Source organism: Pseudocercospora fijiensis (genome assembly GCF_000340215.1).
Source record: "Pseudocercospora fijiensis CIRAD86 unplaced genomic scaffold MYCFIscaffold_3, whole genome shotgun sequence".
Taxonomy (NCBI): Eukaryota; Fungi; Ascomycota; class Dothideomycetes; order Mycosphaerellales; family Mycosphaerellaceae; genus Pseudocercospora; species Pseudocercospora fijiensis.
In genome coordinates, this window is record NW_006921534.1 from 2,561,057 (window position 1) to 2,586,469 (window position 25,413).

At 42.2% G+C, this 25,413-nt stretch overlaps 1 protein-coding gene across 1 annotated transcript; it reads left to right on the top strand.

Moving 5' to 3' along the window:
• Positions 1–21,219: 21,219 nt before the first annotated feature.
• MYCFIDRAFT_195362 (uncharacterized protein) lies at positions 21,220–22,315 on the top strand (the record flags this gene model as incomplete). Its single annotated transcript, XM_007926691.1, has 4 exons — positions 21,220–21,307; positions 21,394–21,806; positions 21,976–22,004; positions 22,276–22,315. 4 exons carry the CDS (start codon positions 21,220–21,222, stop codon positions 22,313–22,315), a joined length of 570 nt encoding a protein of 189 aa, XP_007924882.1.
• Positions 22,316–25,413: the final 3,098 nt, after the last annotated feature.

Here is a 25,413-nt window from a genome sequence, read left to right on the forward strand (position 1 = left end):
TGTAGCCTTATACGCCCGTTAAATACTCCGTTGCTAGATCCGAGCCTACGGCGTTGTTAGCCTCGACCTTCGTTAACTACGGTATAACTACGACAGCGACGAAAATCCTATAGTACTTCTACCGAGAATTATAACGAGATGCTATAAAAGACAAGAAACTATATAGCGGGACCTAAAGCAGTGCGGAACTCGTACGAGTCGAGACTAATTAGGCTATCCGCCGCGAGTCGGTAACAGTAATAGTAGCAATAGGATATAGATCTAGTAGCCGAGAGGCTAGATAGGATAAGGAAACTAGATAGCGGGAAGTGAAGCAGTGCGGAACTCGTGCGACTCTAGGCCGAGTAGGCTATCCGCCGCGAGTCGGTAGCAGTAACAGTAGCAATAGGATATAGATCTAGTAGCCGGGAGGCTAGATAAGACAAGGAAACTAGATAGCGGGAAGTAAAGCAGTGCGGAACTTATACGACTCTAGGCCGAGTAGGGTATCCGCCGCGAGTCGGTAGCAGTAACAGTAGCAATAGGATATAGATCTAGTAGCCGGGAGGCTAGATAAGACAAGGAAACTAGATAGCGGGAAGTGAAGCAGTGCGGAACTTATACGACTCTAGGCCGAGTAGGGCATCCGTAGTAAGTCGGTAGCAGTAATAGTAGCAATAGGATATAGATCTAGTAGCCGGGAGGCTAGATCGGATAAGGAAACTAGATATCGGAAAGTTAAGCAGTACGGAACTTATACGAATCGAGGCTGAGTAGGCTATCTATAGCGAGTCGGTAGCAGTAGCAGTAGCAGTAGAATGCTAGGATAGTAGCTAGGACAATAATTTCAACTAGTAGTAGCTAAACTCTTCGGTACTGCATCAATCTACATTAAGGCCTATCGCGATGAAATGTATAGGTATACGTATCTGTACTTAAATTGGTCGCTATGTATGCCGGAATGTTTTAAGTTACTTCTAGGTAATTCGACAATCCGCGAAGGCGTAGTTGCCGCTAGCATATAGGATATAGGTTAGTCTAGCGCCAACCGAGCGTCTAACACGAAGACGGTAATACTGGAAAATAGTATCGTAATATAGCAGGATATAAGTTTGATATATTAATAGTATTACCGAAAAGTACAGGCTAACTCTAAGATGCCGAGTCGTAGTATTAATCCGCCCCTAAATCATTAATCGACCCCGAACTTAGCAACCCTATATATAAATAATGCATATATCTATACTAGACTAGCAGTGCTCGTACGCTATCCTGCGATAGCATGCAATACTGCCTTAAGCCGACCGTAGCAAACGTTTATCGTACTGCTTAGAGTTAGCGGTAGCTAAACATTCGAGTTATAGTAAAACGTACTTCTCTAGACACTATCGATATACTACTTATCTACGCCGCGGACTAAAGCAATAGTACGATCCTTACTAGCGTCCTAGTCTAATACACTACCGTCCGGAAACATAATGTAGTCGGCGAGCTTAGTGTTAGCTAGAACTAGATCGTATAGGAGGTATGTAAACCAGTCTTCTAGGTACGAGCGATCGAGTGGCAAATCCTTGTTAGCGAACTAGCCTATAAAATAGAAAGAGGCACTAGTAGTAGTGTAATTGCTACCGACTAGAAAACAGTAGACGCGAGCATTATCACCCTCCCCGGCCTACTAGTATAGAAAGCCGATTAACTCTAGGTTATAACCTATAATATCCTATTAAGTGTAGGCGAGCGAGTAGGTAATACCCGGCTAAAGCACCTATATCGACACGATTAGCTCTAGATCTCGCTACGTCGAAGATACAGTCTAGTATAAGGGCAATTCGACCCCGACCGGAAACATACCTAGCCGACCTTAACACCTAGAACCCTAAAGCGGGTTAGAGCCGCGGGCTCTAGCTAATAGAATAGTGCTATTAGCTAGGGAGCGGATAACTAGCGTACTATCCCTAGAGCGACGCGAGACCCGATACTTAGCTACGCTAGAGGTTAAGACATAGGTTGATATTAATAAGTCGGCGTATAGGTCTATATAATAGCGTGTATATAATAGCGTATATGTAATAGCGTGTGTGTAAAAATCAAATAGAGTCGACAGGATAAGGCTTTATACTTCTATCTAATAGGCGCACCGATAGGGTAGTCGTAACTGCTACGAGTCTTAGAGGCCTTAGATTTAACATAAACCGCTTATTAGATGCCGCCTTAAACGACGTCGTTACTGAGTCGGCTAAGCAATACTTACTAGCAGTCACTCGAGCGCTATTCGTTTACTTTGCTTAGGAATACAACCCAGCTATAATATAACTAGAGCAAGCCTTAGTAGTACCGGGCGAATTTAACGTGATTAATAATGCTACGGCGTAGTATCAAACCGGAGCAATGCTACTCCTATACGTATACAGAATTAAATATATACAACGCATTTTACGGTATAATATATAGGCCTTAGGGCGTTAGAAGTAACGTAGAAGTCTAGTCGAAGTGTAGTACGGTCGTTTATATTTAGTATTGATTTTCCGATTAGTCCTAACTAGTAGCCGAGTCGGACGGCGAGTCAGCATACAAATTAGTATTCAAATATTATCGCAAGAGGCGCTAGTAGAGTAACATTAAGTTAGTATAATCGAACGGGATAAATCCGAGATTTTGCCGAATCCGCGGGCTACGAATCGATATCGAGTCGGACCCCGACTTATACCTAACTTCGTAGTAGTAGAGCCTTAGTAACTTCGTATACGTCGACATACGGCAACCCTATAGTAGCTATAGCACTAGCGCCTATTATCGAAAGCTAACTATATGTATAGTAATGTCTTACTACATCGAATACGGGTTATGTAACCGGCTGCTTAAAAGCTCCTACGGCTATAAGTAATATAGAAACAAGTGCGAGAAACGCGTCGTACTAAAAGAATTTGCCGAGCACGATTCTACTACAAACAATGCCGCGAAGCGAGCCCGACTTAACTCACATACGATCTAAGGTAGTAACTAGAGCGCCGAACAAGCCGACGACAGATCGACACTAGAAGGCATATAGCAAGACGTAAATAAAGAAGGCATAATAGAAGCTGTTCTAGCAACGACATTAACGCTAACAGTACTAGCGCTATAGGAAGACAAGGGAAGTGTAGATAGTATTAAATAGGATAGATATCTTAAATCACCGGAATTCGATATATAGGATAGCCTAGCGGACGAAGACGAAATAGAAAGCGTATAGGCAACTACCGCCGGAACGACAATAACGCTAGGAAGCTAGAAGTCAATAAGATTACGGCTAACACTAAAAGGCTACCGTACCGCGGATAATATCGATATATTCACCGAATACACTAGCCGTGCCGCTAGCAAGCCTATAGCTAGGTATAGCATAATTACAGTTTAGTATAGTAGAGTGAATACAAGCGCCTAATCTATAAGCAGCGTTGAAATACGAATACAAGATACTTCGGGCGAGTACGGAACATTTAAGTTACTATTCGATATAAGCTTTACGCAATTCTTAAAGAGAGAGAGAATATCCGGACATACAATTGCGAGGCTTTTCGAAGACGAGAGGCTAGCACTACTATACGATCTACTAAGCTAGAAAAGCATAAAGGCTATAACGTCGAAACTGCGAGCCGGCGGCATACTACTATCGAGGGCATTAGGTTAAATAAAGGTTCGAAAGCTATACCTTCCGACAAGTCGAACGGGTTGCGGCAGCACGGAGCTAGTACTGCGATACCGATCCGTTAAGAAAGCAGTAATGTTCTTAATAGGTTATAGTAGCTTTAGGAATAATCTAGTATATAAGCTATATCGAGCGTAGACGACTAACGACCTACTACGGCGAATCTACTCTAACATAGCGTTAGCAGACTAGTAGTAGGATACCTAGAGCAAGATAAACATAGACGGCGCAACGATCGTACCTCTAATCGTATCAACCGATAAAACGCAGATAACTAACTACTAAGGTAACTTAATAGCATACCCTATATACCTTACTATCGGAAACCTACACGCACGAGTACGCAACGCGAATAACAGACCCGGCACGATCTTACTAGGACTACTGCCGGTCGTTAAGGATAGCGATAGTTTTACTAAAAACAGTGTATATTACATATCGATAGCATATATATTTCGCTCCGCTATAAAAGCGGCCGACGGCGAGGGCTAGGACATTATATACGCAGATAGCGCGACGCGTAGGTGCTTTCTAATCTTAGCAGTAATGTTAGTAGACTATAAAGAGCAAGTTACAATTACCGGAGTTAAGACAAACATGTATTGCCTAAGCTGCCTAGTATACCCGATAGAACGAGAGTACCTCGATATTATAGTAGAATAGCGGTTACACGAATCTACGAAACAGCGATATCTAAGGCAACGTAAAGGCGAATATATAGCGAAGGATCCGTAGAACGTCTACGACATCGATTGCTTTATATAGCGCTAGAAACACGTCGATATATACCGGTCTTTAGTAGTAGACACACTGTACTAGCTACTAAAAGGAGTGCTAATGCACGCAATCTAATAGACTACGGACCTACTAGTAGACAAGATAAGCTGTATAAAAACGAGGAGATACCGACTAGTTACCGACTCGACCCCGAATAGGGGCCTGTCTACTAAAATAAGAAAGCTAGGGAAAACAGTAGTATAAGGGATTATCGACACGATACTAGATAGACGGTTCGCGTATGTGCCCGTATACACTAATCTTCGCAAGTTCTGCTACTACTTAGTAGTTACTCAGTAGACAGGCTAAGAGCAGTAAAGCGTCCTACGAGTCTTATTAGTTATATTTGTACTACTACTCGAAGAGGTCCGTTAACCGCAGGCGATAAGATTTCTACGTACACTAGTAGACTTCACCGTTCTAGCGATATATAGATGCTATAACGACGAAACAGTCAAGTATCTTAGGATAGCATTGTACCGGATAAACGAATAGAAGAATGTGTTTCGCCTATATAGGGTAACAAAGGCATAGAAGAGGGCCTAGCGGGAGGCGAAGGCTGCTACGCGAAGAACGAACGACCTAAATAACGATAATACGGTTACAATAGACGAGGACGACGAAGCTAACGAGCCAATAATAATACAAATAGAAGGGCACTTTAATATACCGAAATTCTACGGTATAATACATGCCCCGAGCTGTATTAAGACGTTCGGCAATCTTCTAGACTTGAATACTAGCCATTTCGAGCACAAACACTATAAACTACTAAAGCTTGTATTTCGGCTAACAAACAAGAAGCCTAGCTAGGAAGAAAGTATACTAGATAGCGATACTAACAGATTGAATATATAGGCCGAAGACGACAAAGAATATATAGCAATCCCTATAAATGCTCGCACTGTTAAGGAGTATACGTAACAGCTAATAATACTAACTACAGCACAGCTAGTAGAGGATATCCTAGGATACTAGCCTAAGAAAGAGAGGGACGGAAAGAAATCGGTTAAGTAGATTACGATAAGGGAGGCTACAGCTACAATAGAAGAGAACTTAGATCGCGACTTCTAATAAGCGATTGCGGTATTCGTACGGCAACAGGGTGCCTACGATAAGAATAGCGCATTAAGCACCGCAGCCGACCCTAACGACATCGTAACGGACTATATATACGTCCTAGATATAGAGATCTGCTTCTACGGTAGAATCCGATACTAGAAGCCTACGGGTAAGGATATAGAACATCCTAACATAGTAGTAGCCGACTTCGCGAGATATATGCTAAACTAGGAGGGGCTCTACGGCAACAGACGTTATAATTTTATATAGGTATAGGAATACAACGTTAATTGTGTAGAAACACCTAATAAATCAGCGGTTCGATTCGGCGGTCGCCTACTAGCTTAACTAAAGTACGTAATCTCGATTAATATAGAAATAGGAATCAAATATAGGAAGGGGCTTAGGACGAAACGGAGGCCCGTTATAGGCGTTTTTGTTAAGCTTTACGACTATATTAACGACAAGAGCGAGTATAAGGATACGCATAGTCTAACGACAATCCGGCTACGGCGTCTTTTACCGTACTATAGTAGACTTAAAGGGCGACGGGTATATAGCCTACTACTAGTTTATTACATATTGTACGCCGTGCCCGTAGACGAAGGCGCCCCGTATAGGACTCGCTATATTAACAATACAGTTGATTTCGAGACGTATAACACAATTTACGACGAGGAATAGGAGGATAAGGAAATGCGAGCCGTAAAGGCTTACGGGCGAGTAATAAAAAGGCAACGTACCGTATAGAGTGTATAGAAATCGCACCTCCGAAATATAGAGGATAATAACACTAAGGCGGCGAAGAATGATTTTATAGTTTATAGAGAACGTATAAGACAGAATATAGCGACATATAGTAACGACGGTTAATATAATAGTAATACACTTAAAACTGTAGTACTACTAGCATATTCTAGTTTAGACCGAGTCGACTAATACGACCGAGTCGACGAGTCGATAAGTATTAATATAGCACTATACGAATAGTATAAACACTACTAACGACTACGACTGCGAGCGACCTAGAGCGATCCTATATATACAAAAATTTACCCTATCGATCCTATCGATCGCGTCGATCGCGTCGATCGCGTCGATCCTATCGATCCTAAGCGATCCGGGCGCGAGTCGGGTCGCGACTCGGTCGCTTAGGATCGCTTAGGATCGCTTAGGATCGCTTAGGATCGATAGGATCGATAGGATCGACGCGATTAGAAAAAAAGTTTTCGTAACGTAAGAAATCCTTCGCTCCGTTTACGATAAGCTCGGCTACCGGGCGGCGGAGGGTACCTTCGATATCCTTCGTCGACGCTACTAGTAGGACGGCGTATAGGCCGATATCTCTCGCTACTATAAGAGCTGTCCTAAGTGCAACTTTAGGAACAGCTACCGGCGTCTAAGAGAGCTGCGTATTCCTACTACCTAGTTAGTTAGGGAGCGGTAGTATAGCGATAGGGTCTATCTTAGCCACAATAATAGCCTATATATTATTCGAGAGGGTCTTTCTCGATAGCCGGAGGCCTATTATTTCTATAAGGGTTGCGGTACTATTAATGCCCGTAATATAGCTACCTTCCTATTTAAGGATCTGTTTTGCCGCTAGGGAACACCTTACGAGGTTATCTTAGACAACGCTACGAACAATATAGCTAAGGAGGTTTAAGCGCTACTTGTTTTGTATAGGGCGAAAAACGTTCGCATCTCCCCGTACTATCCCTAATCGAATGCTATTATTAAGCGCGGCTATTAGTCGTTAATTGATACCCTATCTAAGATAACTAATAGTAGCGATAGATTAGTTCCTATTTCTACCCGCGTCCTAGCCCTTCTCTAGGCGAACCGAACTACTATTATCGACACGACTAGACTTACACCGGCGGAACTTATAATTAGGAGGGACGCCGTTCTTCCTATTAAATTGTCCTACCGCACGTACGGCGTTTACGATTAGGGGTCTATTCGTACTAGGGTAGATCTTTTTGCCCTATAGGCTAAGGCTCTTAAGGATATAACTACGACTTCTTAGGAGGGTCTTACTCGACAACGTCGGCTTCGGGAAGAGGCTAAGCAGTATTTTAATAACTATAATACTGTTAATTAGGAACCTCTAAAGGTTAGCGATATAGTCCTTCTATACCGGTCCGAACTAGAGTATAGTTACTTCTATAAGCTAGCCTTTAAGTAGAAGGGTCCTTATAGAGTAAAGGAGGTCCTTTACTTAGGTTCTATATACCTTCTTTAGGAGCTAGATAGTGCTACCTTAAAGCACTCTTACCCTCGGGCTAATCTAAAGAAGATCGTTAAGTTACGCGAACCTACCCGCCCTCCGCCGACCGAGGAGGAAGTTAGTACCTCTATAGACCCTCTGCCGTCCTTAGATGCCTATAGGGAGGAGGATCCTACCGCTATTATAGATCCTGTTCTGCCTAAGAACTATGCCTATCCCTAGATTCGTCTTAGTAAGCTATTAGGAATAACTTAAGAATAGAGGGAGGGTTATATACGGATTAACTATATATAAAGCGTTTCCGATATTGATTCCGATTCTAATAGTAAACTAGACTTCTAGCTATCTAACTCTAACTCCGAGGAACCTAACTAGTCTAGCGACGAAGACCGCCTAGAATTATAGCTAGATCCCGAGACTAAATAATTGCTTGCTCTTCCTTGCCTCTACCTACCTCTACTACGTTGCTTCCTTACTCTTATCGATCGTTCTCCGCGCTATTAATACAGTGCCGCCCTATACCTTTAGTCCTTACCTGTTGTCTGTTCCTACTAATGTTTATGCTCTCGTTTATTACTTTTAGTTTATCCTATTATTGTCTTTTGCTTTTGCCTTTACTTTCGATTAATATTGCTATAACTTTATTCCTTCGCTCTTGTTTCCTTAGATAGAACTGTACGAGGCGTGTTTTCCTAATAATATCCTAAGGATAGCATTAGGAAGATAGCCGAACCTAACCCCTCTACCCTTCTAGGACTACTTCCCTCTAGATTCCTAGACTCTAGCAACCTTCCTTAAGTAATAACGATAATAAGATACTCTACTAGAGGATGTTCCTGCCCTAATTAGTACTAGCTACGTAAGATACTAAGAAAGGGAGGATCCCTCTCCCTTCCTAGCTCTTAGATAGATATAGCAACCTAGGCCTATAGCCTCTAAGAATAGGGACCTTAGGCCGCCAAGCTTAGTATCTAGAAGAAAGAAGAACGTACGGGCTACGTTTATATGCCTGCTACTATAAAAGGTAATGCTACATCTATAACGATAGTACTATAGGCTAATACAAGCTACGCTAGGCCTAGGCGATTTGCTCCTAGTTGCCGAGCATCTCTAGAGAAAAGCTAATGCTACCCCGGGGGTGCTATTAGTCCCGCTAGCCTTACTACTATAGATTACTACTAGGTACTCGAACTAACTAGTTATATTTCGAGTGCGCGGGAATCTACGAAAGCTAGAGGTTAACAAAGGCGCGTAGTCGCTACTAGCAATTAGCTAGATCGATTATTAAACTTTAGCCGCCCTACTAATAAAGGAGTCTCGTATATAGCTTTACTTTTTAGAGTCTATATATAATCGTTATCCGTTTGCTTTACCGGAATATACGGACTACGCTACCTTCGCACCCTATTTAAGGCGAGCTTTCTAAGCTCTTTCTTCTACTTAAACGCTAACTAACTTACTACCGCCTACCCCCTCCCCCTCCTTCTATTTAAACCCTTTAATTATTATTAACGAGCTACGAACGTTTTTGCAAACTCGTTACTAACTCCTTTCCGCTCTAGTCGACTAAGATATCTTCTAGCGCCCTAAATCCGCTAGGCGCTAGTAGCAGTAGCAACCTACTAGCCCTAAACCTAGGTATACTAGTCCCGATCGAAGCCCCCTCCGATAGCGCCTTAGCTACTGCAACTAGCCTCGAGCACTGCTTCTAGATCGTTACCGCCCTTAAAGACCCTTAAGAGAAGATCTAGAACGCTCGCACCCTGCTACGCGTTATTAATAGGAATATTAAGAAGGCTACTATCTTAGTTGCGTACGGTATAAACAACTTACGTTAGTCTATCGGTAAGCGTATCTTTAAGCGCGAGGTCCTTAACGATATAGACATCGAACAAGCCTTTCCTATCGTCTATAGCCTCGAGACGGCCGGCACCTAGATTCGCTTACGCTTTAAGACCCTCGACTAGGCCTTCGAACATTAGGGAGGACTAAGCAGTCTTTCTAAGAGCCTTATTAACTTCGCCTACGGTAGACAAGAGCGTACTAAGTAGGTCTCTTCGTTCGTTAACAAGTACAAGGTCCGTCGTTAAGGCGCCGAGTATCTTTCCCGTACTATAATCTATCGTATATCTACCGCTAGTAAGAAGGTAGGCAAGCAGTTACTTAACTTGTCCTTTACGCTTAACGACTTTACGATAGCCTACTAGAAGAAGTACTACGATGCGATTGTCTAGGTCGATCTTAACGCATAGACAACTAAGGATCTACTAAAAGAGAAGGGCTATCGTATTAATAGTACAGGTTTTATTATTAAAGGTTAAGAGGCTCCTATCGTTAATGTCCTTAAACGTAAGGCTCTTCGCCTAGAAATAGAGGCCGATACGGCTGCTAGTCTCGCGCTCGCTACGGAGATATAGGCTTAAGACCGTCGCTCGACCCGTAACCGTAAGATCTCTTAGGAAGTTAAAAACGAGCGCGCCAAGGCCGAAGCAGCGCGTAAGAAGGCATTGTATACTCGCTAGGCCCTCCGCAAGGCTACTAAGAAGTACAGCGCCCCTTCTAGTACTAACTATAGTACTAACTATAGTAACTCGGATATTAATATACTAGATACGCTACTAGAAGATGTCTCCTCCGAAGGCTCCTTTAGCGAGCGTAGAGATAGAGGGCTCTCGCCGATCCTATTAACTAAGAACATCTATAGTTCTTATAAGGGCGACTCTATTACGCACCTTATTACTAAGATCGATATAGTTCCTAAAGCCGCAATAGGCGAAGCTCCTACCGCCCTCTCTATCTATTAATAGCTCGACGACCTTAGCAAGCTAGGAGAAGAGCCGTTCTCTATATATGCTAACTATGTTAAGAAGGCCGCTAAGGTCTGTAGTCTCTATGCTAGTACTAAGGCGATTGTCCTCGTCGGTCGCCTATTAAAGATTAGTCGCGAGGTTCCTAATTAAGACGCCTTCGCTGCCCTTAAGGCTAATTAGGCCTATGCTAACTAGTTTCCTAGACGCCCTGCTACCGCCCCGACATCTCTAGGACTCTACGCGTTTAACCCTACTAGTACTATTACTCGCGCCCTTATACTAACGGATCGCTAGAGCAAGTTCGTTACTAGCATCCTTAGCTAAGGCACCTCCTTCGACCGCTTTCGCTAGACTAGTAATGCTATCTTCCCTTAAGTCTTTAGTTAGTTATAAGAGCCTCGTAGAGTATATCTTCCTTTCCTTATCGACCTAATATAGGAGGAGTTTGAAATATACCTTTAGTATATACATACGATGCCTAAGTCTAAGCAAGAAGGCCGTAATGCTCTTTAAACTTATAGTATAAGCAACTAAATCGTCCGCTAGCACCCTGCCCTATAGCTCTTAGCTATCGCCCTTCGACCTAATTACGTATACGAGCTTATCTCCGTCCCTAAGCCTACTAAGTTCTTTAAGGTTAGCGGTACTTACGAAAACTGTCCTTCTAAGGAGTCTGCTCGTCTTAGACAAGATATAGTTAAGCTCGCAGCTAGCGAGGGTGCTAGTTACCTACGCATTAAGGTCTGCCTTATGTCTAAGGATAAGACTAGCTACTCTACTATTATCGAAGGTATATATTAGCCCGAGGTCTTTACGAACTAGGTTAAGAAGCTTAAGGCTCGTAGCCTAGTCCTACTAAGCAAGATCGGCAAGCTTACTAATAAGTACCTTACCGACGACGACCTCGACTATATATTCGATAGTTAGCCTAATAGTAAGGGGCGTAAGGCGGAGTGGATCCTCAACCCTCTAAAGGAGTGCGAGGTCTCTATTTAGATACTATACCTACTATATAGTAATCTAAAGACCGAGAGCAACCGTATATTAATTAACCTAGGCTATTCTCGCGTTATCGATAGTACTAAGATTAAGGGTTACGACAACTTAACCGTCGCTAAGGTTACTAAGGCGTACTGCAATCTAACCGCCCTTCTAGGTTCGAACACCTTCGTACCGTTCCCCTTCCCTACCGCTATCTTAGTCGAAGGCTTTAGTTGTATCTCCGACGCCCTAGTTAGTAGGATTCCTTAGTTAAGTTACGTTGTTTAGAACGAAGTTAAACAGATCCTCTAGCTTAATAACGAGGGACTTAAGGAATATCTATACGATTAGGAGAATACTACGAAGGAAAAGGCTACTAACCTCCTCGTTAATTAAGCTTTCTACGAGGGACAGTACTTCGGTACTAACAGCTTTAACGCATACGGAGGAGATCTCGAGAACCGACTAGCAGATAAGGTTATTACTAGTAAGGATTACGGCGCGTTAAAGCAATAGTAAGTCTGTATAGTATTGCTTAGGAAGTTGTTTTTGCATAATTATAGTATCTAGGATTAATACTACCCTAGGGGTGTTATTACGGAGTTCTAAGAATAGCCTTAGCTAAGAGCGCTAAGGATGCATACATGTTTTGAGCGCGTATAATATAAAACGTGTCTAGTTAGACACGAAGAAAGGGAGGGATATTAGCTAGTAACCGGCCCTATACCTATAGGCTAGTTTTGAGCCTATATAAGAGGCCTCCTTCTACAGAGTAGATAGATTATTAACCTCGTATAGCACATTGTTTATGTCACACTTCTACAATGCCTATATTGCAGGGCTATAGTTATTAGCCTAAGCGACAGTCTCGTTATCCTATCTTGCTAAACATAGCTGCCTATATTGCTATAGGTTATGTTACCCTCGGTAGCCTATACTATTGCTACAAGTAGTAGTAGTAGTGTTAGTTTCCGTCCTTTAATAGCTAGTAGCGTAGCCGGCAGCGTAGCCGGCAGCGTAGCCGGCATTCTTACTGTCTTTTTACTAATCCTTCTTTAGCCGTAGCCCTCTATAAGATTCGGCAGTATTAGAAGAGTTCTTAGCTCCTAATCCGCAAAACTCCTTTCTAACGACTTGTTCGCGAAATTGCCTAGGATTATAGAACGGACCTTCGCTTCTAAGCCTCCGCGATAGGCGCCCTTTAAGAGGCTATAGAAGCCTACCTAGTTCGTATCTTCGAATATATGTTTCTCTTCTACCTCTTTTTGGACTATGCTAATACTATTTTAGCGGTTAACCTTATAGCTATCTACGCGAAGCGTATAACGATTATAGACAAGGATTTTAAAGTACTCGATTAGATTCTAAAAGGCTAGAATGTCTACATTCGAGACGGTGCTAGGTAGGATAGATGTTCTAGTAGAAAGGATGTTCGTAGTATTATCTGTAAGCTTTTCTATATACGAAATAAGCCGCTATTATACGGCGCTATATACCGCGCTCTAAATACTCTCTAAGCATATATACATAGTATAGTATACTTTATTAGCCGTACGGAATAGAAGTCTCCTAAAATCCCGTTAGTACTAAGGAGTAAAAAGGCCGGCTACGCTGCCGGCTACGCTGCCGGCTACGCTACTAGCTACGCTGCTAGGTTTTTTAAAGAACTAAAAGAAGATAGACATTCCGGTTGATTTGTATTAGTTTAGATTTTTATAAAAAGAAAATAGGGAAAAATAAGGAAGGTTAAAGAGCCTAATAGTTATAGTTATAGGCACTATCCCTGTTTTCTAGAGTATATTATATACCTGCCTTCGCAACTCTACCTAATACTCCCTCTAAATATCCTTATACTCTACCTACTAAAAATTCAACTAAGTACCTAAACCTATAGCTGCCTCTATATCTTTTACTATCTTCTATAGGTTGAAGGCCTCTTCTATAGCAGCCTCTACCTCCTTATATAATACGAAGTTACTACCTACCCTACCCTTTATATCTCCTAAATAACTAAGAGTTCTAAGGAACAAACTAGTATTCGGCCTTAGTATAGCGAGTAACTAGTAGAACGTTCTATAGAGCTGCCTTATAGCTCTTTTATATACTGTACCGATACCGAGGGAGGAGCTATCCTAGTACTTAATGTTATCGAATAGTTCGGTAGGAAAGTATATAAACTTCTTAAGGAGGAGGACTTCTAGGGAAATCGATGAGTTCTGCCTAGATCTAGATAAAGACATTCTACTAAGCAGTTAGGGAATTGAACCGTAAACGAAAGGATGAAATTTATATCTAAGGAGTATAGTTTCCGAACTAAACCATAATGCCTTATATATATATATATATACTTTTAATTAGTTAGTGCCCTTAGCTAATTGTCTATAGATTTAAGGTTATATAAGTACCTTTATACAACTACGTAGCCTAAGTAGGATTCGAAAATTCTATAAGTACTAAGGACTAAAAATGCCGGCTACGCTACCGGCTACACTACTAAGTCTTACAAAGGGCTTGCTTAAAGCTACGTATACATTCGTACACTTCTTAAAAACCGATAAATTATATAGTTCGAACTAGCTACTTATATAGTTGCTTAGCAAACCAACCTAAACCAAACTAGAGTTTCGGCTTAGCAAACTAAACTAAACTAACCCGAACTACTACAAGGTCTAGATATAGGTTTCGAATACCGATAGACGTAGACTTCCGGGCTATCTTATACAGAACCTATAAATTCTAGAAGTTGTTTTCCTCGCTTATCGCTTTACTTCGAAAGTTTGTTTTAAGGTTCGCGTATATACGCTACCGTTAGTCGCGCAAAAGCGCGTAGAAGCTCGGACCCTACCGCGAAGTAACCTTTTGCCGTCCGCCTTCGCGTAACAATTACTATATATATAATAATATACTATAAGTCGGCGGTATACCGTTGCTACTATAAGTATCTTAGTAATATCCGCACTCGATATCGACTACGCCCTACCGGCTTACCGCGCTATTTATAGTAAGCGATCCTAACCTCCTACGCTAGCGTAAGTAGAGCGGTATATTCGATATATTACTGTCGCCGCGCGACGACGACAACCCTAGTAAAGGATAAGGACAGCCGCGTCCTATATCTACTAATAGTAAAGAATAGCAGCCTATTACTAAAAATAGTAAAGAATAGCAGCCTATTGCTAAGGAAGATAAAGAATAGTAGCCTATTACTAAAAATAGTAAAGAATAGCAGCCTATTACTAAGGAAGATAAAGAATAGTAGCCTATTACTAAAAATAGTAAAGAATAGCAGCCTATTACTAAGGAGGATAAAGAATAGTAGCCTATTGCTAAAAATAGTAAAGAATAGTAGCCTATTACTAAAAATAGTAAAAAATAGTAGCCTATTACTAAGAAGGATAAAGAAGAACAGCCTAGTGCTAAGAATAGAGAAGAACGACAGTCTATAACTAGAAATGCTAAGGAATAAGAACAGCCCGTAGAGGCTAGGGAGTAAGAGTAGGATACCTATACGGACTTAGGAAGCAAGTCTAAGTCTACTAGTGCGCCCTAAGACGTCGGCGACCTAATAGAGGAAGTCGTTTAGTCGACTAAAGACGATAATTATACTAGCGAAAACGACGGAGACGTCGGCGACTCGATAGAAGACGTCGTTTAGTCGATTAAAGACGATAACTACGCTAACGAAGAGGTCGACGAAGTCGTCGATAAAAAAGAAGCCGCTAAGCGAGCGCGTAAGAAGAAAAGGGACGAGAAAATAAAGAACGCTATACTACTATATAAGAAAGGCGAACTTCTAAGAATTCCCTACCCGGATATAAAGCCTAACTTCTCCGATATGTTTCTCTATATCGATAGAGCCGGCCTGCCTCTTAACGCTATTTTAGATATTCCGATAGCGATAGCGCGCACCCTAAATAATATAGTCGGCCGTAATAGCTCGCTCTTCTACGAAATCGCTATAAATAAGAGGCTATACGGCGTAGAGCCCTTCTTACCTAACGCCCCGGCCTACGTATTACGCTAGATAGCCTTTAGTATATAGAGGAGCGAGTGTACTCTTACCGGACAATTCTAGGACTTAATCGGCGCCTAAGGAGCCTACCTCTACGATACCTAATAGTATAGTTAGGATAAGTCCGCCGAGCTATTCTATAAGACCTATAACTGTTTCGGTAGGGAAAAACTCGACGTTTTAGAAGAAAAGCTTATAAAGGAGGGCGCAATTAACCGCAAAGCCTTAGTCTATCGCAAGTAGGCTAAAGAAGAGGGTTAGAAGGTAAAGCTACCCGTTAAGGCTCTATAGATTAAAACCGAGACTAACGACTAGAAGGCCGCCTACTTTAACTAGGTTAAGAAGGCTTAGACTAAGCAAGCAAAGTAGTATAAGAGAAAATTCAAAGGCCGCAATAAGGAGCTAGGGCTCGATATCTATAACTACTACGAGTAGGTAGATTTAAAGAACTTCGTCGATAAGTATAACTTCGACGCCGACGAAGACAAGCCTATAAACGCCCGGAAGAACGCTATTTTAGGCGCTCGCGCTATAATACGAACGTCCGATAGCTAAAGTATCTTGCCTAAAGAATTGCGCCGATATCTTACGTCTATCTAGCCTTATTATTTCGACCTACTTCTATATAAAAACGCGCTCGTCGACTCCGATAACGTATATAGATCTATTAAGTATACTAACTAGAAGTATATCCCGGCCGGAGAACCGCCTAAAGCAATCTATAAGAAGACCGGCGAGCTCTATCCTCTATAATAGATACAGAATTACAAAGAAGGCCTAGCGAACCCGAAATTTAGCGTAGACGCCCGTTCGTAGGAGTAGGCTATAGCGGGCGAACCTCTTGTCTATAATATTAAATACGATACCTTTAGCAGCGACGACTCTATTCTATATAAGGTACGTAAGCCGGAGGATATCGCGATGCCTACGTACAAGGTTCTATTCTATAGCCGAAACGCGAAATACGCCGACCTCTTTAAGGAGCTCTATTAAGAGAAGATATCCGAAACGGCGCTAGCCTACGTCGCCCTAGCGTACTAGACAACCGAAGGCTAGACCTACCTTAAGACATATAAGGAGGCTAAAAACTGCTTTATCGGACTTTTCTCCGATAGTATTAGCCTACTACTAAACGCCGAAAGCGAGCCTAGTAGGATCGCGGAGTACCTTAAGGCTATCTTCGATATAACCGGCGAGAAGTGCCCCGATACCCTAGACTAGTCGAAGCCCGCCGTACTTAAGGGTAAGCTCCTATTAATATAGCGATCTACGTATATATAGCTAATCGCCAAACTCGCTAAAAATCAGATATAGTAGTTAGTCTAGGGCGACATCGAATAAGATTTCCGCTGTATAATCTAAAATTTCTAGCTATAGCTAGGACGGTTCCCTCTAGGCCTACGCGCGTTACTAATAGACTTAATATTTAGTCTCGTACCGGCTACTAAGGGCCTTATCTTCTAGGACATTCCCCTAACCTACTATACGCTAAAATCCCGAGAGGTAACAACCGAGGGAGGCGTACGGCTAGAGACACTACCCTTCCCTTTGTATATAAAGGAAAAGGAAAAGCTTAAAGCTAAAGTGTCGAAGAAATTAGACGCAATCGAGTAGAAGCACCGCGAGGAGAAGAAAGCTAGCGAGGCCGCCGTAAAGGCCGCTAAAGTAGAAGCAAAAGCGGCTAAGCGCAAACTACTAGCGGCCGCTAAGGAAACTTAGCCTAAGAAGCGTAAAGTACCTACCGCCGACGAGGCGCCGACTCTAAAGAAGCTAAAATCTATAATAGTAACTACGACTATAGTAGCTAAATCTCCGTATACGAGGGCAAAGCGGATTGCCGCCGCTAAAGACAAGGCTACGTAGACTACTACGTAGGACCCTTCGTCTACCTAGCTAGAATAGTTAGGTACTAGCAAAGCCTCTAGTAAGGGGAAATTAGCTAGGAAGGCTAAGACAAGCACCGCGGATCCGCCGATCGACGCGCGCGACTAAGACCCTTCGTCTACCTAGCTAGAATAGTTAGGTACTAGGAAAGCCTCTAGTAAGCGAAAATTAGCTAGGAAGGCTAAGATAAGCACCGCGGATCCTCTAATCGACGCGCGCGACCCGCCTATACTAGGAGATAGCGGTATTGCTCCGAGGGGCCTCTTTATAGACCTAACGTTCTAGCTTCTATTCGGGCGCTATAGATTTGTACGCCTGTTCGACGTTTTACGTAAGGCTTATAGCGGCCGAACCCTCTATAGCGACGGTCTACGTCTATCTAAGACCTAGGAAATAGATTTCGTTCGTCGCGTAGCGAGTATAACGGAACTTATAATAGAGGTAGGATACGTAATTATCGTAATATTCCCTAACTAAGAGTAGCAATAGTATCTAAACTATATCGTAGAGATAGCGAGGAAGTTTAACTATAACTGTTTTAACGCCTACTTCGATACTATAGAGCTAGCTAAGAAGATACGATCGTTTATAGCGGGATTAAAGAACGACGAAGGCTTTCCCTAAAAGGAATATCTTCGGGATATTCCCGTATCCGAGAGAGCCGTAGATATAAAGATTTTCGGCGACTAGTCGGTATATATACTTAGCTATTCCCTATAATAGATTAAGGAAACAGTCGAAGGCGGTTAGACCGACCTCCTAGCCCTAATAGACGATTTCCTAATAGTAGCAGTTCCTATACTACTAAAGGCGGCGGTATTGCGGTACTAGATATAGGTAGTTATTCTCCTACGTATTAACGACAAGACTAGAAAAATCCTTTATATCGGATTCTATAAGTACGACAAGTAGGCTAAGTAGCTAATCCGCTTCCTAGATAGGGAACTTAAGGAAAACGCCGGCTAGGTAGGCGTCTCTAATAGGCGTAGCTATATTATATCTACTAAGGAGATGCCCGCTATATCTTAATCCGACCCCTATAAGATAGCGAGTATAAGAATCTTAGTAGGACTAGACAGCTTAGATAAAGGCAAAGGCAATCCTAGCGCCGCTATAGTCGTCGTCCCTATAGCTAGTACCTCTAGCGCCTCCGGCGCCGCTACCGCCGATAAGGGCACCGCTATAACTACTAACCCTATGTCTATTACTAATATAGACAAGACCGAATCCTAACTTCCTATTAATATCCTCCGCGATAAAGGCTAGAGCAGTTTATTCGTCTAGATCGCCCTAGCTAGGCTTACTAGGAAATAGTAGCTAGGAAGCGAGCCGGAAGAGCTAGAAATGTTCGTAGGAGTCCTCGCCTATATAGTCGTAGTAGCAACAAAGGAATAGAATTACGTTAAAAACCGGGAGTCTTGCGAGCAGTTATTAGAAGACAAGAAGGTCTTATATAACTACGCTATATCTATTATAAAGAAATTCCTCGAAGCCTATAACGCCCTTTCTAAGGAAATCCGCGACGACATTGTAGCCTACGCTAAAGACAATATCGACTAGGATAACGAGAATTTAGAAGAATAGAACGGAAAGCTTAACAATATAGACGACGTTGTTAACTATATACTAGAACTCTCCTATTTCTAGAATACGGACGGTATAGTTAAGGAAGACGTAGAATAGTCTATCCTACGTCTACTATAGGCGATAGACGCGATCTAACGCTCTAATACTAAAGCCAATTCCGAGAAAGCCGCGATTCGGGCAATATAGGAATTGCTATAAGACTAGGCTACTAGACTTACCTACGACTCTCTTACGGACATTATAGCCGAGCTCGCTAAATTAATCTAGTTAGGAAAAGACGAAGACCGCGCCGATATTAGTATATTTATCGCTACCGCCTTTAACGCTCTATACGTCTAGTATAGGAAGAGGGCTATTAGATTCCTAGAGCGCCGGCTATCGGCCGAAGGCTTAGAATTAGTAACCTAAAGCTACTCGATTACAGCCGAGTAGGCGACGCGCAACGCGTAAGTTATTAAAACCTAGGCGGAAATGTAGTAGACGAGTACGAGAATACGGCAGCATTATTAGTCTACTATATATATAGTCTACGTAGTCGTAGACATTTCGCGACTAGGGGATTTTGTTACAAAGCTAGAGGGAAAGGGATACCTAGCGGCTACTACTAGCCGCCTACTATAGGTATATACTTCCTCTATAGCTAGATAGATATAATATAAATTAACACACTTTAAAACTACGTTTCGAACTATAACACAAATACACGTATCTAAGCTACTAGCGGGTTAGCGGTTTAAAGGCCGGTCGTAGCCTCTTTACCTATCTTAAGAATACTAGATACTCTATAGCACTTAATAGACTACTAGAGGCAAACACCTACTTAGTAACTAACTCGTATAGCTTCTCGTACTTAGTAGGCGTTATTTTATCGACAAAGCCTAATATACCGACGAGAACGACCTTCTTACGTACTAGACGAGCGATTTCCTCGATATCTAGGTCTTTAGCCGGTCTAGTTAGCTCTAGTACTAGCGACTTAGTTTCTACTACTTCGTCTATTAATTAAGATTAATATTGCGGCTATAAGCTCTCTAGTAATAAGTTACACTTTAATAAGTAATCGATTACTCGAAGACGCTTATTTAATACCTACGAGTCGCTATAATAGTTATATTCGATAACAGCGTATTACTTGCTATTTAAACGGTCTCTCGATACCTCGCGCTAGTAAGGATCTTCTATACGCTTCCGCTTACTAAGAACATAATATACTAGAGTTACAGTTAGAGTTAATAGACTATTAATAGCAGTAAATAGTAACTACTAGCTTATAGAGAGGTTGTCGGATATATTAAAAACGATAGAGTAATTAGTAATAGATTAAGGACAAAACGACTAATAATAAAAGGAGGAACTTAATAGTCTATTTATACGTATTCTACTACAAAACATCCTCTATTATATACCTTTTAGTACGGACTTCTTTATCCGTAATCGCGGTCTTTATATAAGCGAGTTCTCGTTAGTATTCGTTATTTCCTAGTCCGGTATACTTGCTAGATCTAATAAGCTTATAGCCCTTTCTTTAACTATTACATTTATATAGAAGATCGCTTATATTTGCGATAATAATACGAAAGAACGCGAGTAGACGCGTTCTCGAAGTAATATAGATAAGGGCTCGAAGAAATCTCTATAGCGCTAGTATCTCGAAGATCGGCTACCTAGTAGCCGGGCGGCAAACTAGCTATTCTAGCCACTATTCCGAGTACTTATTACTAATCTTATATTCACCTACGTGTTCATAAGACAGGCGCTAAAGGGGTCTATAATCACCGTATAATAACGGTGATGTTCACGGCCGTGCCATTGTGTACAATATCTCTAGGAAGAGCAACTTAAGCGACTGCAAGCACCACGTTGTTGCACTGCCTGTAATACATCCGCGCATGCTCAGCCAGAGCACTGGCTAAGCTGTCTTCACTCTGATATCTCTCGCTGCTAATGCAAGATGCGTATGTGTACAGGTAATCCCATCCGTTCACCTGAGAATTCCGACCGAGACTCTTGCAGCTATCCAGATCATCTTGATGTGGAGCACCACAAGCAGAAAGACACTTCGTGCCTTCACAACTTTAGATGCGAGATGGTAGCGCCAAAGCGTTTACGTAAGGGTGTCAATCGTAAGCACCTTCCCTTTACGATCACTTCTCTCAATTCATGATCGCAAGACAGATTGTCAAATAGCTGCATCAATCAACATCTAAACATGTCATTTCTTGCAATCGAAGGCTTGCACGCCTTCGTCACCGGTGCTCAGGGAGGCATAGGAAGCGCCATCGTGAAAGAGCTCGTCGGTAAGAAAGTCCACGAGGAACAAGATATCATGCTAACCCTATCGCAGCCAATGGATGCAAGGTGACCGCTCACGATCTCCGGGCAGCCAAACCCGCATCCGACAACCCCAATATCTTCCACGTTCAAGGTGATATATCCGACGAAGACTCCATCTCCACATGCATCCAGCAAGCCGTCACCCATTTCGGACCCATGAATATTCTATGTGCGAATGCTGGCATCACTAATGAGCAGAGCCATCCAAATATCTGGGAGGTACCTCTCGAGACCTGGGAGAACGTCTACCGCGTGAACGTACGGGGATGTTTCCTGTCAATCAAGCACTTTCTCCGGCAAGCTATACAAGCCCAGGCGCAGACGGGCCGAGAACTCTCCAATCTAGCCATTGTAGTGACTGGGAGTGAATGTGGCAAGTTTGGTCAAGCAGGTCATGCAGAGTACGCGAGCGGCAAAGCTGGCTTGCAGTATGGGCTTGTGCCTACGGTGAAGAATGAGATTGTGAGGGTGAATTCTATGGCGAGGATCAATGCTGTAGCTCCGGGGTTTCAAAGCTGAAGCTAAGGCTGCGGATTGGATGCATCCTTCGCCCGACTGGATGAAGTTGCCCATGTCGCAATTGGTCGAGATACCTGGGAATTGGTATGCAGAAGACATGACGCCTTTGCAGTTCTTTCCGGATACGCCGAATAGTGCTGGGTATGTGGATGTGAGGGTGGTTGAGAATATGTGGAAGGATAGGTTTGAGTGGTTGAGGAAGGAGGTGAAGGAGGGAAGGTAGTTGTTCTATCATCATACATCCTGGTACAAGTGGGATGGCGCATGTGATTGGGATCCCCTTGGTTAACTCGTTGCTGGTCGGCGTTCGTCGGGTAAACAGGGATCAACCCCTATAGTGTCTACATAGTTAGCATATAGAAGCCGCTCTGTAGGTGAATAGATAAGGCTCAATTAGACTCGCTTGTAACAGCGCTTTGCCTCTTCTAGTCGCCGCCGCTCTCGGAGACTAAATTCTAACTCTTAAAGGTTCAAACCGTAAAGTTTAACCTGCTAAGTTAGCAGCTACAATAGATGGCTTAAACCGCTTTCAAGCTACTATTATCGATAGTATAGAAGCTAATAAAGAAGATAATAACTAGGGGTAGCTATAATAGGTTAAGGAGGCTTATAGTAACCCTATTAAGTACGATAAGTACGTCTATTCGCAGACAGAAGGTCTATTCTATAAGACAGCGATAGCAACGGCAATAGCGGTGCCTTAAGGGTTAGATAAAGAGCTATATAATACTAGAAATAAGGACGACCTAATTAAGACTATTAGTATAGACAACCGAGCCGGTAGCCTCTACTATCTAGTAGAAGACGACCTAAAGGAAGACCTATTTAAGCTATTAGAGGTAACTAAGCGCTAGCGGAAGGTTAACTTGCCTATCTACCTATAAGGGGACCTCTCGAAGGTAGACGACGTATAGTACGAGTTCTTTAACCTCCTATAGACTAATAAGGTTATAGACAGGCTAGTTAAGTATACTAATAAGTATATAGAGACCCGAGAAGAGTTTAAACTAGATAAGGCTAGAAACCCCCGAATTAGCTGCAATAGGGAGCCTAAGATTATTATATCTAGACACCCTTAGAAACTAGTAGAGCGTAAAGATATATTAATCTTCGTAGCCCTTATTATTTATATATCGGCGATCTAAATAGCTAATAAGTCGGATTACTAGAGGTACGACAAATACTAGCCTATATATCTAATTGCCGATTATATAAGTAAGTAGCGCTTCCGATAGATTAAGGCCGCTCTATAGTATAGAAGTCCTATTCTAAGGGGCTCCGGACTGCCTACGTAGTCGTAGATATTACCGTTAGCGGACCTATTGCGAGAGAGGTTTAAGAGCGTTGTTCTTCCTAGAAGCAATATATCTATCGACGAGTCTATAATCCGGTTTATAGGCCGATCTAGTTATATAATAATAATGCGAGGAAAGCTAATACCTATCGGATACTATATCCTATGCTTATATAAGGACAGGTACCTATATTCCTTCCTATTCTTAAGCTCTCGAAAGTAGCATTCTTAGGAGATCGAAACGGACGAATTCGTAATAAGGATCCTCGAGCGGCTAGTTATCGTTCGAGAGTAGCTTACTAGCGCTAAGGTAATTAAGCGAGCGAAGGAGAGTAATAAGCGGCGCCGAGACAGGCTTAATAGCCTTGCTAAGGGTAGTAGTTGTAATAGAATAAGTAGTGTCTACGAGGTTAATAAAATAAAAGTCGACTTTTATATACCTACCTCGAGAGGCGCTAACTACTCGGAAGCTACGGAAAGCTCGGAAAGCGCCGTAAGCGAGCCTAGTAGCATACAACCGACTAACTACGCCTATAGACTTAATCTTAGCGCGAGGCTAAGCCCGCTAAGAATCGCTGTTCTCCGATTGTTACTATAACTTCCTTTCTAAATATACTACTTCTATATATTTATAGATAACCTATTTAACAATGTAGTCCTATTTGCTATATTAAAGCATCTCGGCATCGGAGCGACTAGTATAGTAAGGTCTAGCTCCTTATCGTAGCCTTAGAGAGGCGCTAAATTCGAGAAACTAGGTTAGCTTCTAAAAACTATCTCTACGGCAGACCTCTAGATAAAGAATTACGCTTAGATTACACGTAACAGCTTAGAATTAGGGTTTAAAGTGCCGACTATCCGAACAACTAATTAAATACTACATCCCTAATTCTTCTTGCTAGAGGTCTGTAGGGCAACTACTTAGATTTAGTATAGTTATAGAGGCTAGTATAGCGATTACAACGCGACATTACTTTTACGACAATATAACACTAAGAGGTTGTAGCGCTGCTAATTACGAATATACCGATCTAAAAATCACGTTAGTGCGACGAATATACGATATATAGCGTTAAATCTCGCGACGCTACCCTATATAGCTGTCCGGCTTGCTAATATATACTAAAACACAACATTGAAAAACTATATATACAACACTTAGCGGAGCATCGTATAGCACTCTAGATAGATACTAAGTAAGGAAGTAGGTATATATAACTTCTCGTTGCTAAGATACTATCGCTATCGCTACGTATACTAAATCGCACCTCGTAATATATAATATCTAATGCCCGGAGGTTCTAGGTATGCCCTTTTCGAAACTCTTTTATGCTTGCAAGAACGCTATAGGATATTATAGTACTAAGATATAGTCGATAAGCGGAGGTTAGTACAAGCTAGCTAGATCTCTAGTCGGAAATTAGTATCCTATTAAGCAATAGCACTAGGATATACACTATTATCCGATATAAGGACTCTGCCGCTTTGTTCTAGGTTGTTGTCCTTTTAATCGACCTAATTAAGCTAAGAGTCTGCTATCTTATCGGCTATCTCCTCCTCGTTCGTAGCGCCGATAGTATTACTAATAATCGAACCGGTTATAATAGTATATGCCTAGTAGACGAGGTTATTCTTATTATTAGCGCGCTTAATCGGCTTAATGCCGCTATCGCTGCCGCTGCCGCTACTACTACCGCCGAAGACAAGGCCCTAAAGAATACTAATCTAGGTCTCCGATAGTTCTATATCCTTGCCTATATCCTTTAGTAAGCGCTTTATTGTATTCTCGACAATGTCGTACTTAATATGCTTAGTATATAGATACGCCTTAACGTTAACAACTAGCTCCTAGACTTCTCCGTATATAAGAGGCTCGAGGGTCTTATTCTTAGCTTTAGTCTTACCGCCGCGATCGAAGCCGTCGTAGCAGACCTAGTCGGGCAAGTTAGACTACTTATCGATAGGATAGATGCAGGCGATGCGATCCTAGATCGAGTCGCTATCTATAACTATTTTAATATCGAGTGTCGTCTCGTATTATATTACTTTAGAAGGTATTAGGAGGCGATCGAGCTAAAGCAATATTACGAGGTCGATATAACTATAGAAAGGCGGTAGTAATACGGTAACAGAATAAGACCGATCTAGTTCGAATATATATCTTTCCGCTTAACAAGGGTCCGTACGCTTATATATACGATATTAACGCGTCGCGCTCGCGCCTACTAAATAAAGGCTCTACTTATCCCTAACCGC